At 40.3% G+C, this 14,137-nt stretch overlaps 1 protein-coding gene across 1 annotated transcript in view; it reads right to left on the bottom strand.

The window, feature by feature from the left end:
• Nucleotides 1–241: 241 nt before the first annotated feature.
• Nucleotides 242–14,137, bottom strand: part of nbr1a (NBR1 autophagy cargo receptor a) — a 15,846-nt gene continuing 1,950 nt past the window's right edge. The window contains 21 exon segments of the mRNA XM_054598912.1: nt 242–1,800; nt 3,116–3,215; nt 3,434–3,521; nt 3,835–3,920; nt 4,376–4,878; nt 5,031–5,185; nt 5,581–5,736; nt 5,842–6,021; nt 6,493–6,603; nt 6,691–6,766; nt 6,905–7,018; nt 8,548–8,796; nt 9,203–9,362; nt 9,761–9,854; nt 9,857–10,059; nt 10,362–10,481; nt 11,342–11,574; nt 11,679–11,756; nt 12,298–12,480; nt 12,813–12,835; nt 12,994–13,012. Coding sequence (XP_054454887.1) covers nt 1,612–1,800; nt 3,116–3,215; nt 3,434–3,521; nt 3,835–3,920; nt 4,376–4,878; nt 5,031–5,185; nt 5,581–5,736; nt 5,842–6,021; nt 6,493–6,603; nt 6,691–6,766; nt 6,905–7,018; nt 8,548–8,796; nt 9,203–9,362; nt 9,761–9,854; nt 9,857–10,059; nt 10,362–10,481; nt 11,342–11,574; nt 11,679–11,756; nt 12,298–12,480; nt 12,813–12,835; nt 12,994–13,012 — 3,120 coding nt within the window. The 3' untranslated portion in view covers nt 242–1,611.

Here is a 14,137-nt window from a genome sequence, read left to right as displayed (position 1 = left end):
CTACCACAGTTCGGGGCAGTTTCCTGTTAGTAAAGCAGCTTTGACGTACAAAGTGCTATTTTAAATATATTAAACCCAACCTCATTCTGTCGAAATTGCAGTATAATCAGTACTCTAACACATGCAACCTCTGTCCTTTTGACACCATCCAGTTAAAGTAGTACATATTATAGTGAGTAAAGTGTAGCAATGACCTACATTTAAGCATTTGTCATTAACAGAAAAGAGACAAGAGAGATGTGCAAATAGTTTATTGGCGGATTGACAGTAGAAGGGAATTGAATGTATACACTCTGTGACAGAGGAATAATTTGACAAGCATAGTAAGATATATTCAGAATTATTCTCTAGAGCATGACTCCTTAAAAGGATGAACAATCAACAGAAGAAAATATGGTTACAAATAATCCTCAACCACACCAACACACACACACAGGAGAAATAATTCAATTAAAATAACTAGACATTAACTTAGATCTGCACACTCACACCACAAATGTCAAATCACCACATGTATATTTTGGTAAACTAATGATCATAAAGGCAATGTATTGAAAATAGAACAAACTTGGTTTCACTATGAGAGTGAGGAATGTGTAGTTAGTGAGATCTCGGCTTGGATTAGTGTTAAATGACTGTTTCGGTTGGATAAGGAGGCGTGTAGATGCAGGCAGAGAGGGGGGAGGGGAGGTTGAACTATGACGCCAAGCAGACATTTTTCTACCGTGACTGTGCTAAGACCACGAGGACACGACTCATCTCTAAAGCCTTCTACCTGTCATGCAGGTGTCTCCCTAAAAAGCAGTAGAAAAACATCCCCCGAGTCCGAAAAAGCTGCGATCCGCTCGGACAGTTTTTTTTGTTATACATTCCACATGTCAACGTCTAAAATAACAGTACTCTGATACAGAAAAAAGATTGCATTGTTTAGGCAGATTTCACTACAATATATAATCGAGAAAAGTCTTAAATATTTGTGGTTCCTCACTACTGCACAGCTGACCCTTAACACCCTCCAGAACACCCACGCAGCTTCAGAACGTTTCTATTTCTTTTAATGACATTCAACAATATTAATATTTCATTGCTCTATTTGTGAGAAGGAATCTAGCCAAGCCCTGTCAAAGGAATTCTTTTTTTCCAGCGCAGAGGGGGAAGCAGCTACAACAGCCATACGAACACTAAGATGAAGAGCTGAAAAAACACACTTTTAGTCCTGTTGTGATTACCTTTGACCAACGCAAAGGGCTCTGTGGCCCCCGGGTAAACATGTCGTAATAACTTACAAGTGTGTATATGGTTATTTGTCAAAATGTCGAAGCTAAATTAAAAAGGCAAAGGCAGGAGAAGCCATTCATCCAATCATTTCTCTGTTTGAGCTATACGTTTTTTTCATTTTTTGTTCCACGTTTAGCGACATCTCTGTCTTATTACTGTTACTCTTGGTCCAAATCAAGTAACCACCCTTTGGTAAAATCAATCAATTGCCCCAATCATGATTTATCTCTTCTTTACATAAGTCAAAATAAAGCTAAATACTTGAAAAGGGTGAGAGATACGCAGGTTTTTCTAATCTAGATATTCTCTTTACATTATGTTCAAATCCTTTTTTTAGTGCCGAGTGTTGGCGGCTTTGTTCTGGCCGTCCTCCGCCATCTGCACCAGCTCGTTGACGGTGTGCAGAAGGCTGTAGCCGTGCTTCCTCAGCAGCTGCTGGTTGAGACGCTGGTCTCTGAAGCCCATCTCTAGAAGCATCGCCATCAGGGACGGGTCCTGCCTGGTGGCCGGGTCGATGCCTCGCTGGAAGGGGGGAGGAAACAGAGCGGAGAGGAGAGGAGAGGGTGAGATGATATCGTGGGTGTGTGTTTGTCTGTCATTGTTGCTACTCGTGGGATGGATTCAATCCTGCAGCTCACAATGTTTACAACTCCAGAAATGCCGTCAAACTGGAATAATACGTGCCAGTTTAATCACGCATTTCCACGTAAAATTAACAAGAAATTTACATAAACTTAGCCTCAAACCTCCTAGTAACTTCAGTGGAAAATACATTTTTCCCCCTCCAGCATTAAAGCTAAGTTTTGCTTATTCAACAGTTTTTTTATTTGCTTAAAGGAACTAGTTGGCAGCTCTTTACAGCAGGAAAAGGAAGCACCATATTTGATTCATCCTTCTGATTATCAACAGGCTCTTTTAACGGCTGCCATTTTTTTTATTTTAGCTGAGTCACTGTTGGAAGGCTGAAAAAAAAAAACATGCAAACACAGCGCTGATTATTATCACCTTATAAAGCTGTTATGATGAGAGAGAAATATCCGATTCTTTGAGTTCTTCTGCTAAATGCTTCACTATGTTCACCAGCTAGTCTGTAACTGTATCTGTCTGCTGTTTGTTTTGCTGGAAACAGCTGCTGGATATGTGATATGAATAAAGTTGTTTGTAAAATAAAATCAATTAGCTGAAAGACGCTACAAAGTGGAACTAAAGAGTCAGGAGATAATCCTCTGTGGGCTTGTCACTACAAGCAACCATCTTTCCCATAACACATACATTTTTTTATTTATTGGTTATATAAAAATACAGATTTTCCAGCTTTAAATATTATCAGAATTTACCCCAAAAATAACTCGAAATTGCTGCAAAATTAAAGCATATTTTCGGGGAAACGCTGATTTAATTTAGAAAATGTTGAGAAGCAATTATCACAAAAAAAATCCATAAGATCATGAGATCCTGGAAATGTGACATCTCACACGTTACTCCCATTTTTAGAAATTCTTTCGGAGGGGGAACTCATCACCCAGAAACTAAATATTACAAATTACTGCTGGGTGAAAGTCTATTATTGTATATTACTGTGTGAATTAAATACTTGACAAATGAAAAGTATTAGCATAACTTAAGATTAAAATTTAGAGAAATATAGAGATAAACTAAATGTATAAACGCATTGCCTAAAACATGAAAAAACAATATAGTTAATATATATAATATACATTTTTATATTGTTTTGATGATATAAATCGTCATATGGTCCAGCCCTACTAGCTTCTACAACTAATATATTCTTTTTGCTACATGTTGGCTCGTAGATAGAGTTTTCAGTGTGATTTACCTGTATTGAGCAGTTTGGTCCAGTGAAGAGAGCTTTATAAGCGGACGCTGCCACAGAAAGGGCCCCTTTGACGAGTCCCTCTGTGATGCCTCCTTGGCCCCTTGTATAAAGACAGGGATGTGGTTATTATGGGTTACATAACAATCTGGCAGAGAACAACGTGTTCCAGTTAGACTTCTTCAAAAACAAGAAGCACACAGATATTATTATTGTCACGGATGATACAGAATCTTTGTTAGAAGTTATTAGATCTGGTTGTTACGTAAAAAGATAATGAAACACAAAAGACAAAACATGTTACGTGTTGTTGTTATGCACCTTGGCTGCAAAGCGTTGCTGGGTCTGGGGTTATATGTCTCAAAGGCACTGGAAGCTGAGCCTGCTGATCTAGACAGACCAGATGATACTGCAGAGCGAGAGTAAAAAAAAAGGAAATAACACAGAGACATAGTATTGCTGAAGCAATGAATCCTGAAAGCCTGCGTGTTATCTCACTTCCTGTCTTTCTACAAAGGGGAAAATGTGTTTCCTTTCTGTGAGGCAACACTGAAGTGAAAAAGTACTTGTCTCATTTATAAAACACCTAAATAACATTAGTAAAGACCTCATGTTATTACTGCTTCTGAGTGCAGGAATGGTGAACGTCCTATTTGCGATTTGTGCCAGTATGTACTGATGATACTTTGCTTCCATCATGTGATTCAAATAGTAAAACTCACCATTTAGGTGGACTCTCGGTTGGTGTGGCTCATATGGATCACATGCTGGAGGACTGGGGTCCTCGGCCAGGTACAGTGCCTCAGACCTGAACACACACGGTAAATAATCATAATTAAAATCTTTTGAAGTGGCAGGGAGATCCAGGAAATCCAAAAATACAAGGGTTTTAATTAAAATGTCATTACTTTTATGAAAATAATGCAAATACAGGTGGAAATGCATGATATTTTTGATTTTACCTATATATATTCCGACATTTAATTCTTCACTTCCTGTTAGCAAAATCATCAATTTCAAGCAGTTCGCAAAAAGAAATTATTTTCCAAAAAAACAACTAACAAAATACTAAAACTGGGTCTCCATATGGATGCTCATCCAACTTTTTGCCACATTTCTCTTGTGTATACGTGACAATTTAATGACGAAACAGTTTAAAGCACAGGAACATGAAATCTAAAAGAATTCCTGTTTAAATACATCAATAATATATATTTGGAAACAGGTTTCTGAGCTGCACATGGACCGGTTGACGGATCTCACCTGGGTGAGTAGAGGGTCGGTGGGGGTGCCACGAGGTCAGGCAGCACCGGCGGCGGCGGCACCACCTCAGGTGTGAGCGTCACGGCGTCCAGCGTCTGGGAGGCACACAGCATCTGGTTCACGCTGCTGTGGCTCGGCGGGACAGCCGGAGGCCACGTGTTCACAAGGGAATCTTCAGTGTCGACGACTTCCTGCTGCCTCTCTCTCAGCGGTGCTACCTCGGAGTCGGACTCCTCCTCCTCTTCCTCCTCTTCTTCTTCTTCGTCTTCTTCTTCTTCTTCCTCCTCCTCCTCTTCCTCCTCCTCCTCCTCTTCTTCTTCTTCCTCCTCCTCCGGCTCTACGTCCGGGTCGGCTGGTGTCACATCGTCGGCTGCATCAGCGTCAGGCTGCGACATGGCGGAGCTGTACATGGACTCACCCAGAGGACGGCTGGTGTCGAAGCAGTCTGGGAGGACAATGATGTAATCGTCGCAGGAGGAGACAGAGGAGGTCTGGCTGCTGACCTGAGACACAGGAGGAGAAGATGGTGGACTTCACTACAGGAGAACGACTTCACCAACAATCTTATCGTTTATCAGAATTAACCATCTTCTCTTACATCTTCCGTTTTAAGAATCATTGCTCAAAGTGTTAGTATATGAAGGGAAAACCTCACCTCCTCCCAGTCTTCTCCTTTGGTTCCACCCTCCTCTTTCTCCTCCTGATTATCCCTCATGTTCTGCATGTCCTCCAGGACCAGGACCTCTTCATCCTCGATATCATGATGTGAACTGATATGCAGGTTTTCCTCCGCTGGTTCCAGCAGAAGAACTGAAGTGGGGGAAAAACACCAAAAATAAGCATCTTAAAATTGCGTGAAGCAATTGGTGAAGCTGCAATTAACTTTTTACAACAAAAGTTATGACAAAACTATAACCAGCATCCTGTCTACCCCGATCAAGGTTCTCACGAAAGCTAATGGATCTAATTTGTCCAAAGGGGAAAAAATTTCAAGTTGGACCCCCCCAGACCTCCCTCCATAATTTGCACACTGAATGTAACCATACATTTTTTAAGATAAGGTAAATCAACTCATGTTTTTTAAAATATGTGTCAACGTATTCAAGAGAAAAGATAACAGAAAAAAAAGACAAATTGAGAAAAGATTGAGAGAATCAGGGGCTGCATTGGAGAAAGAAATGGAATCCTGGAAGTGGTCCTCTAACCTGGTCTCGTCTCCTCTTCCTGGGTGATCTGGTTGAGAGGCAGAGCTGAGGTTTCAAGTCTAACGGCGCAGATCTCCTCACTTTCTTCTTGCACCGTCTCCGTCTTCTCGGCCTCGACGACTCTCTCGAAGCAGAAGCTGGTGCCTCGGGAGACAACTGGAATTAAAAGAAAAAAACAAAGTCTGAGTACTTCATCATACGTCGAGCTGCACTAATGTAACGGTTTAAGAGACAGTGTGTTATAAGACAGCGTCTCCTCACCCTGTGGTTTGTGGCTGCTGTGCTGGGCTCTGCGAGGGGGTCTGTGATCGGGGGCCTCCTCTAAGGTGAGGGAGCGGATGACCGTCTCACAGAGGAACTGGGCTCCGCTGATCTCCTCCTCCCGGTCCTCCTCCTGGGTCACCGGCTCCAGAAGCTCCCTCTCCTGCCTCAGTTTGACTCCTGGACAAAATATGAAAAGAAAAATCCACTGATTTACACTGACGGACTAAAATAAAGGATGAAAATTGATGCAGCAGAACCAGCATCTTTTACACCACATGTTCTTCTTTCCTGTCAATATTCTGGCTCCTACATTACCCACAATGCAACTCAACCACTGACAGTTCAATATTTGGGTGTTGCCTTGATGCTTGTCTCAAAAGCCTAGCTAGCCTAAAATAAAAAATAAAAATTGGTGGGATTCCTCTTTAAAATTTAATTCAACATTTAAAAAAAAAAAAACCCCATCTCCAGTGAGAGTTCACTCAATATTAATAGGCTTAAAGACGTTTCTGTTTAAATAATCCACGACCTACTTCCATACATCTTTGCCTCAGCTATTTTTTTTTCTCACTTAAATTGCATCTTCAGCACCAGCTCACTTCACATCCACGCTGCTAAGCTTCACACTGAACTCTCAACCGGTCTTACCGAAAAGCTTTCTGACCCCCGTGACCTCTGCGTCTTCTTTCATCTGTGCAATGATGGCCTTCTCCAACCCTGGTGCATCATGGGGCAGAGGGGATATGCAGGGAGTCAAATCTGCAATGCAAGTAGACAAACGACACAGTTATACATAAAAAAAAATGTAAAAACTAGAGAAATGTTTATGCATCATTTATTACTTACCCTCAGGAGTGTTGTTAGGAACCTTCTCCAACTCCTGCACAATATTTATATCCAGCAACTCAAACGACAGAAGATCCTAAAAGAACAGAAGACATGCCGGGAGTATGAACGCTGTTCTACTGATCGCTGATCAATCTGCAGTTTGTTTTCCTGGAGTATTGGCTGAAGCTACATGTGGCAGGTAACTGAATGACAGATGTTTCTGAGTGTGCACCTGTGCAGTCAGCAGGTCGACCGAGGGGAAGTAGTAGTCCTCGTGGTTCAGGTCTACGGGCAGTACAGGGCCGCTGTCCTGGGACCTTACCTCCTTCTCCTTCACCTCCTCCTTCTGAAGCACACACAAGAATGCCATAATGAGTATCACTGCAGTGTGCACTCAAAGAGGAGCTCCACCGATACGTTTTCAAGAGTAACACACGAGGACGGTGTCCCTTTAAGGATTACAGGATTTCTTTAAATGCTAATCACAAACATCCAAGTTTACATTAAATGTTTCCTTTATTACTCTAGAACCATGATGACAGTAATAAAGGCAGTATAAAACATGATCTGTTTTATACTGCCATATTCATGTTGAACTTTATATTTTAAATAATTTAGACCCCCAAAAATATCATGAAAAGGCTTTTGTGATGGAAAAAGAACTCAAGATTATTTCCTTAAATTAAAGTATCAATACCATGTAAATAATATGGACTATTCTCCATTTTGTGTTTTCTTTATTCTTTGTCATTTTTTTATTTTTTATTCAGTAAATAATGTTAAAATTAAGTTGTTCCCTTTTTCCAAAAACTGCCAAAAGTTTTGCAAAAATACTTTCATTAAAAATATTTGAAACAAAAATGTAAAAATACTCTGTTACAAGTTTGAAGTCCTGCATTCTAAATCCTACTTAGGAAAAATTACTGAATCATTATCAGCAAAAAGGGAATTAAAGTAACAAAAGTAAAAAGTAAATAAATGAGAGAAGAAAAAAGCTTCTGCTACACCAATATGTTTTTTTTTTACTTTTCTTACCTTTTTTTGTTTAATATTGGATAATTTAACCTCTTTCGCGCTCAAACTGTTATTTAAATGAAACCATCTGAGAGGGAAAATCATTCTTCACACAACTCCTCTGAAACTTGACCAGCAGCTCCGACAAAACAATGAATTTGTAAGTATCTTTAAAAAACCTCCCTACCTAAATTAGCTTTGGCTACAAAAATGTGAAGAACACATCCAACACTGCTTTCTGCAACTGTCAATGTTTCTCTGTAAAAAATAATTGTTCTATTTAACCATTGAGTTAAATAGAACAATTTTTTATCCAATGTTTTTTTTTTTTTTTAAATGTATGAATGTTAAATGTATTCGTTTGTAAATGTAAAATGTAGTGGAGTACAAAGTACAATATTTCCCTCTGAATTGCAGTCGTGTAAAAGTATAAAGTTCCAGGAAAGGAAGTACTCAGGTAAAGAAGCAGTTACCTCATATTTGTACTCAAGTACTTACTTAATTAAGCAAGGATAATTGAGTGGATTTACATTTTGACGTTTGCAGCCAGTCTGATACTTGGACTCTTGCCTTGTGTGTTGGCAGGTTGATGGTTAAATAGTTTAATCCAACAATTTGTTGTATTTTATAAGATTATTCAATGTTTTTTTATGGAAAAATCGAATCCCATGACTTGTCGTGGTGTAAAAAGCACAATATTTCCCTCTGAAATGTAGTGGAGTGGAAGTATAAAGTAGCATGAAATCAAGTGAAGTACAGGTACCTCAAAGTAGTACTTGTGTAGAGCACTTGAGGGAATCTACTTAGTTATTGCTGTATCAAAACTAAATCTGTAATCTAGTCATTGGATATCAGACTTGCCGCTCGTTTGCTCTGATGCCCCAGTGTGCCGCGGCCGTCGCCGGGGTCGACCACGATGCTGCACCAGACGCGCGGGCCGAACTGACAGCCGCAGTGCGCCAGCCGCCAGTGGGAGGTGTACGTCCCCTCCATCACGGGGGCGACAAAGGCCACACTGACCACGCCCACTTGTCCCGGCAGCAGCAACGGGACCGGCACCTCCCTCCTCTCCTCTGACGCCAGGCCGAGGTTTCCCCACATGAACACTAGCTGGGTGCACGTACACACACACACAAAAACAAAATAGGAATACACATGCGAAAAAAAAGCACAAAGACAAAGAGCATGCAGCCAAAGTCACTTGGCAGGAAGATAATAATCGCTCATGTGAGGGACACACACACAAAAATACACACACACGCACACACATTGGAACAATGACAAAGACTTAAAAACTTAAACAATAACACGGATTTAACTGAATTCAAATAATAAAACATCTCAGACAGAAAGGGCATTAGTTGTATTAGGCTGGGTAAGAAATCTTAGCTGGTGTTAGAGGATAAGAAGGAGGCAATGAGCTGAGTGGGGACTCAAAGTGGAAGTGAAGCAATAGAGGGGAGAGGGGGGGGCAAAGAGAGAGTGGAGCTGTCCTCTCGGCGGGTGGGAGGGGTACCTTAGTCTCTGAGGTCCAGCTGATAGTCCCCGAGTTCCTCATCTTCCAGTATTTGATGAACTTGGTTCCAGGCTCCAGACGGGTGCCGTCCGGCAGATTTTCATCCAGAAACAAGGCGGCCATAGTGGGAACCAATGACGTGTGCGAGACCCCAGGACCCCTAGTTTCAAGTGTACAGAGCATTGTTGAAAATAGCCCTGGTTTCTTATCACACCCATCTGTTTTGTTCTCTACGAATCAAAAAAAGCAGGACCCCAGATTTTTTTTTTTTTTTTTTTTTTTTTTTTTTTTTTTTTTTAAGTTTGTTTGCAGCTCAAAAGCAATTTTTGTTTCTTAGAAAATCTATGAAGCAGCAGCAGCAGTTTTCACATTGAGGTAGTTCCAACATTTTTCCACCACCCCAGAGCAGCCAGCGACACACTCATACAGACTAGATTACAAAGATGGCATATTTTTGATTTCTCTTTCTTGGAAAAAAAAAAAAAGGACTTTATTGCATCCATGCTGGGTTATCGAGGTACCCAGCACTGTCGGACGCCCTTCCGAGGTGGCGCTTACTCTGGACTGGAGGCCTGGGGATCGGGGACCGGGTTGGGGATGGGACCTTGGGCTGGGGCTGGACCTGAGGCTGTTTCTGAGGCGGCAGGGGGGGCAGGGCCGGGGCCTGCGTGGAGGCGGACGCCATGTTTGTCAGGTTGGCTCTGCCTGAGGTAGAGGGCCCGCTCCACTGGAGCCCCCTCTTCTCCAGTCTCAGTTTCTTCTTGATTTCCTTCACTTCATCTCTGAGCTGCCTCCTTTCAGCTTTGAGGCGCTGTCGCTCGGCCTTTCGCACTGTCCTGTCTCCTCGCCTTGGGAACCTGGTTTGAAATGTCATCAGGAACACCTATTTGTTGACTATCAAATGTTTATTTTCTCAAGAACAAAACACATACACACTCATGATTCATTATTACAGTAATCTAGCTGCTAAAACAGATTGCAGTCCTGCCTTGCGTCTATTCCTATTTATGCTTTTCTTCATTTTATGCAGAAGAAGTGATAGCAAAAAAAAAAAAAAAAAAAAAAAGCGGCTAGCACTGCTGCAAGTACAAATGTCTTATAGTTTCAAGAAGTGGGAAGATTGATCCTCGGCCTTGTGGGAGGGGGGAGGGGGGTTTACCTCAACTCTCCCGACATTCCATGCTCAGGGATGGAGAGAGGTGTCTTGGTTCTCACGAGGTTGTGGCTGGGGTCATGGCTGTGTCTGCACATCTCACACAGGATGCAGGACGGACACACACTGGGAGGGAACACGACAACATAAAGACGTTTATATGGATGCTAACAAAGCTGCTCAAAGAACACAAGAAATGCAGGAAAAAGCATGTCATAGACAAAGAACATACTCATAAAGGGGACAAAGGTCAAATTGTTTCTTATCATAGACTTCGTGACGTCACCCATTGGATTGTGGACTGCGGTTTTGAAGCCTGGAATTCGGCATTTTGGCCATCAACATCTTCATATTGCAACCAGTAAACAAAAGTGACCATATTTGGAGGGCGGAGGAGAGACGCCTCGGTAGAGACGCTGTATACGGCTCCGGTAGAGCCCTAAAACATACCCTATAAAGACCATAAAGTCATGTTTACAATGTTTACTGAGGGAATAAATCAAGAGAGAAGTAGAGTCATTTTCTCATAGACTTCTATGCATCCAGAGGAGTCGCCCCCTGCTGGTCAGTAGAGAGAATGCACGTTTAATGTTGTCTGCCATGTAGCAACCTGGGGTTCTGCCAAGAGAAGCCAATGTGGAAGTGTTTTAAAACTTGCATTCTCTCTAATGTCCATCAGGGGGCGACTCCTCTGGTTGTATAGAAGTCTATGAGAAAATGACTCTACTTCTCTCTTGATTTATTCCCTCAGTAAACATTGTAAACATGAGTTTATGGTCTCAATCTCTAGTTTCAAGTCTTCTTCAATACAGCATGATGTTCATTTAGTAAATTATGCTCCATTCAGATTGACATCACGATGACAACGTCCACTTCTTATATACACTCTATGGCTTCCGCATTGGCTTCATTCTTCAGAACCGGACCTTTATAAGCCCCCCATTTCCTTCAGATTACTTCCTATTGATTTATAACACGTTACCTACCTGCACTTGTACGCCCCTTCAGAGGTGAGTTTGTGGCAGCTGCTGCAGTTGGGGGTGTAGCCGAGGGACCCAGCCGAGGTGGAGGGGCCCGGCCTCGGCCCTATAGGACCGCCACTCGCCCCACTCGCCACGCTGGCCTCAAGGGGCACGTCAGGTGACTTGTGGGTGCAACACTGGCCAGAGAAGTCACTGCACATCCTCTCCACCACCTCTTTAACCACCTCATCTTTGAACTGTGAAAACAAGAGTTTATGTAAGTAGTAGCCAAATATGACTTTGTAGTCAGAGACAATTATATTAATTGTGCATCAAACTAAAAAACTAATTGAAGTCTTACCTTCTCCATGTAGGATCTAAACCACATGGGAGGTGGCTCATCTTCTGGCTTGTTCCCCTTGTTGTCCTTTACTGTGACCTGTATCAAAATATGTCAGGCTGGCATCAAACACATGCTCAATTAACTTTGAATAATAACACACAAACTGACCCCAAAAATCATGGAAAAATTCCTATATTGCCATATAAATATTTAGACAAGGACAGACTGTTATCAGACTTAAAAGAGACACCCCCAAATAAATAAATTAATATTTTCCTGCTACCTCTATTAATCAATCCAGGTTGTTTTGGTGAAAGTTGCCTAGTTTTGTAGAGATGTCTGCCTTCTCTCAATTAGAATGCGACTATATGTCCCAAAAAATATATTTGAAAAACTAAACAGCAATGTTTAATTCCTAAAATCAGAAAATAAGTAGTTTTGATTTTTTTTATATTAATATTAATATTATAAATAATCATTCCAGAAGTTACACCACAGGAGCTAATACATTCAAAGTAGTAGCAGAATGTAGATTTACTGTGGCTCTTCAATGCCAAAATCTCAACATGCATGACAGGAAATAAGAAGAAGAAGAATAGAGCGGAGGAAGAGGAGGAGAATCTGCTTGGTTCCTTACAGCTTCTCGCTCCGGGGTGACCTGTGTGCCCTTATCCACCGTCTTGACCCTCGATGGATAAGGAGGAGCAGGCCTCAGGTCTCCCTTCAGCTCCTTCACCTCCGTCTTCGGAGGGCCTCCACAGGCCTGACCTTTCATCTTGTACACGTTCATGTGCAACTGGTTCCCCTGCTTCTCTGCGCTCTGTGTGGGAAAAACAGGCATCAGACACATACCAACAGGACACGGACACAAAAATGTGAATGCTGCTACACCGGAACAAGTACATATATGTACTGTGCTGATGTTTTAAGTATATCCCAAGGTGCATTCTGTCTATATGATGTTATATGTTGTCCTCTGCTTAGAAAGTATTTTCTTTCTTATCTAATTTATGAATTGAAGGTTGACTGAATTCTAATCTCACTACTAAAGTTTAAAGTTTCCCATATTCTTCATGATCTCTGCACTTGTGAAATGAAATTGTTATGTGCTTGTCTTCACTATTCCTCAGAAATCCAGCAGTGTCCAATTACCTTGATGGCTTCTTCATATTCATCTGAAATGAAAGCAAATCGACAGTAAGTTGCTTAGTGACCATTATTGATGTTGATATGTTTTGCATAGTGTCATTTTAATGCTGCAGTAACATTTACCTCTATCTAGTATTACAATCTGAAAATCAAAATAATCAAACAGAAAAGTATTTTTTCTCACCTTGACTGTTTATACAGATCTGAAATAAAAAAGTGAATGAAAACAGAATGAGTCAATGAACTTACACCGGACCAAAACATCCTTATCATTTTGTCAAAACCAGTGGTAGAATAAGTATTCATATCCTTTACTGAAGTAAAAAAAAAGTGTGGAAATACTCTGTTAAAAGGTCAAATTATAAATTATTTCCTTGCGTAAAGGTACAATAGTAGTAGCATCCAAATATACTAAGAGCAAAAGTAAAAGTAGAGCCAACCAATACTGGAATAGTCTTTTTATTGAATTAAGAAAGAGCACTAATTATCTAACCTTTAAACATAAACTTAAAAGACAGCTTAAAGCAAACCAAACATACAATCATTAGAAATCATACTACTTCATCTCTGCATTGTTATTATATACAGTATATCTGCTACTTTTGTAATGATTTTTTCAAATTATACTGTATTGTATAGTATATTTTTGTATTGTGTTGTACTGTGGTTCTTGCTGAAGCATTGAATTGATAACTTTAGGCTGTTTATTTATTTTATAATTAGCTCATTAGCTAACTCTTTTGATGTATTATTTTATTGCGGATTAAGATACCAAGACATATATAAACTAGCTGAATTTAGACATAAATCAGGGACAGTGCACATTAGTCAATATTTCAGTTTCCACCTCAATGTAAACTGAGAGTGTACTAGTTGTTGCTCTGTACAAACATGTTATTCTGTTTTTATTTATTTATCTTATCTATTTTTATCTTTTTCAAATGTACAGCACTTTGAGCTACTTAGTCTGTATGAAATGTGCTATATAAATAAAGATTATTATTATTATGGCTTTTCAAAATGTAGAAGTATAAAGAAGCATACAATGGAAATACTAAATAAATGTAAATTGTACATACAATGTACTTAGTCACATTTAAACACTCCCTTACCTCCTCATTGTCCTCATCAAAGTACTTCACTTGAAAGTGGTTGATCCCAAACATGTTATTGTTACTATTTTTTTTATCTTATCTATTTTTATCTTTTTCAAATGTACAGCACCTTGAACTACTTAGTCTGTATGAAATGTGCTATATAAATAAAGATTATTATTAGTATTATGTATCCAAAATGTAGAAGCATAAAGAAGCATACAATGGAAATAC

This window comes from Anoplopoma fimbria, chromosome 5 (genome assembly GCF_027596085.1).
Source record: "Anoplopoma fimbria isolate UVic2021 breed Golden Eagle Sablefish chromosome 5, Afim_UVic_2022, whole genome shotgun sequence".
Classification (NCBI taxonomy): domain Eukaryota; kingdom Metazoa; phylum Chordata; class Actinopteri; order Perciformes; family Anoplopomatidae; genus Anoplopoma; species Anoplopoma fimbria.
Note: the sequence above shows the minus strand (reverse complement) of the source record. Positions and strands in the feature narration are given on the sequence as shown.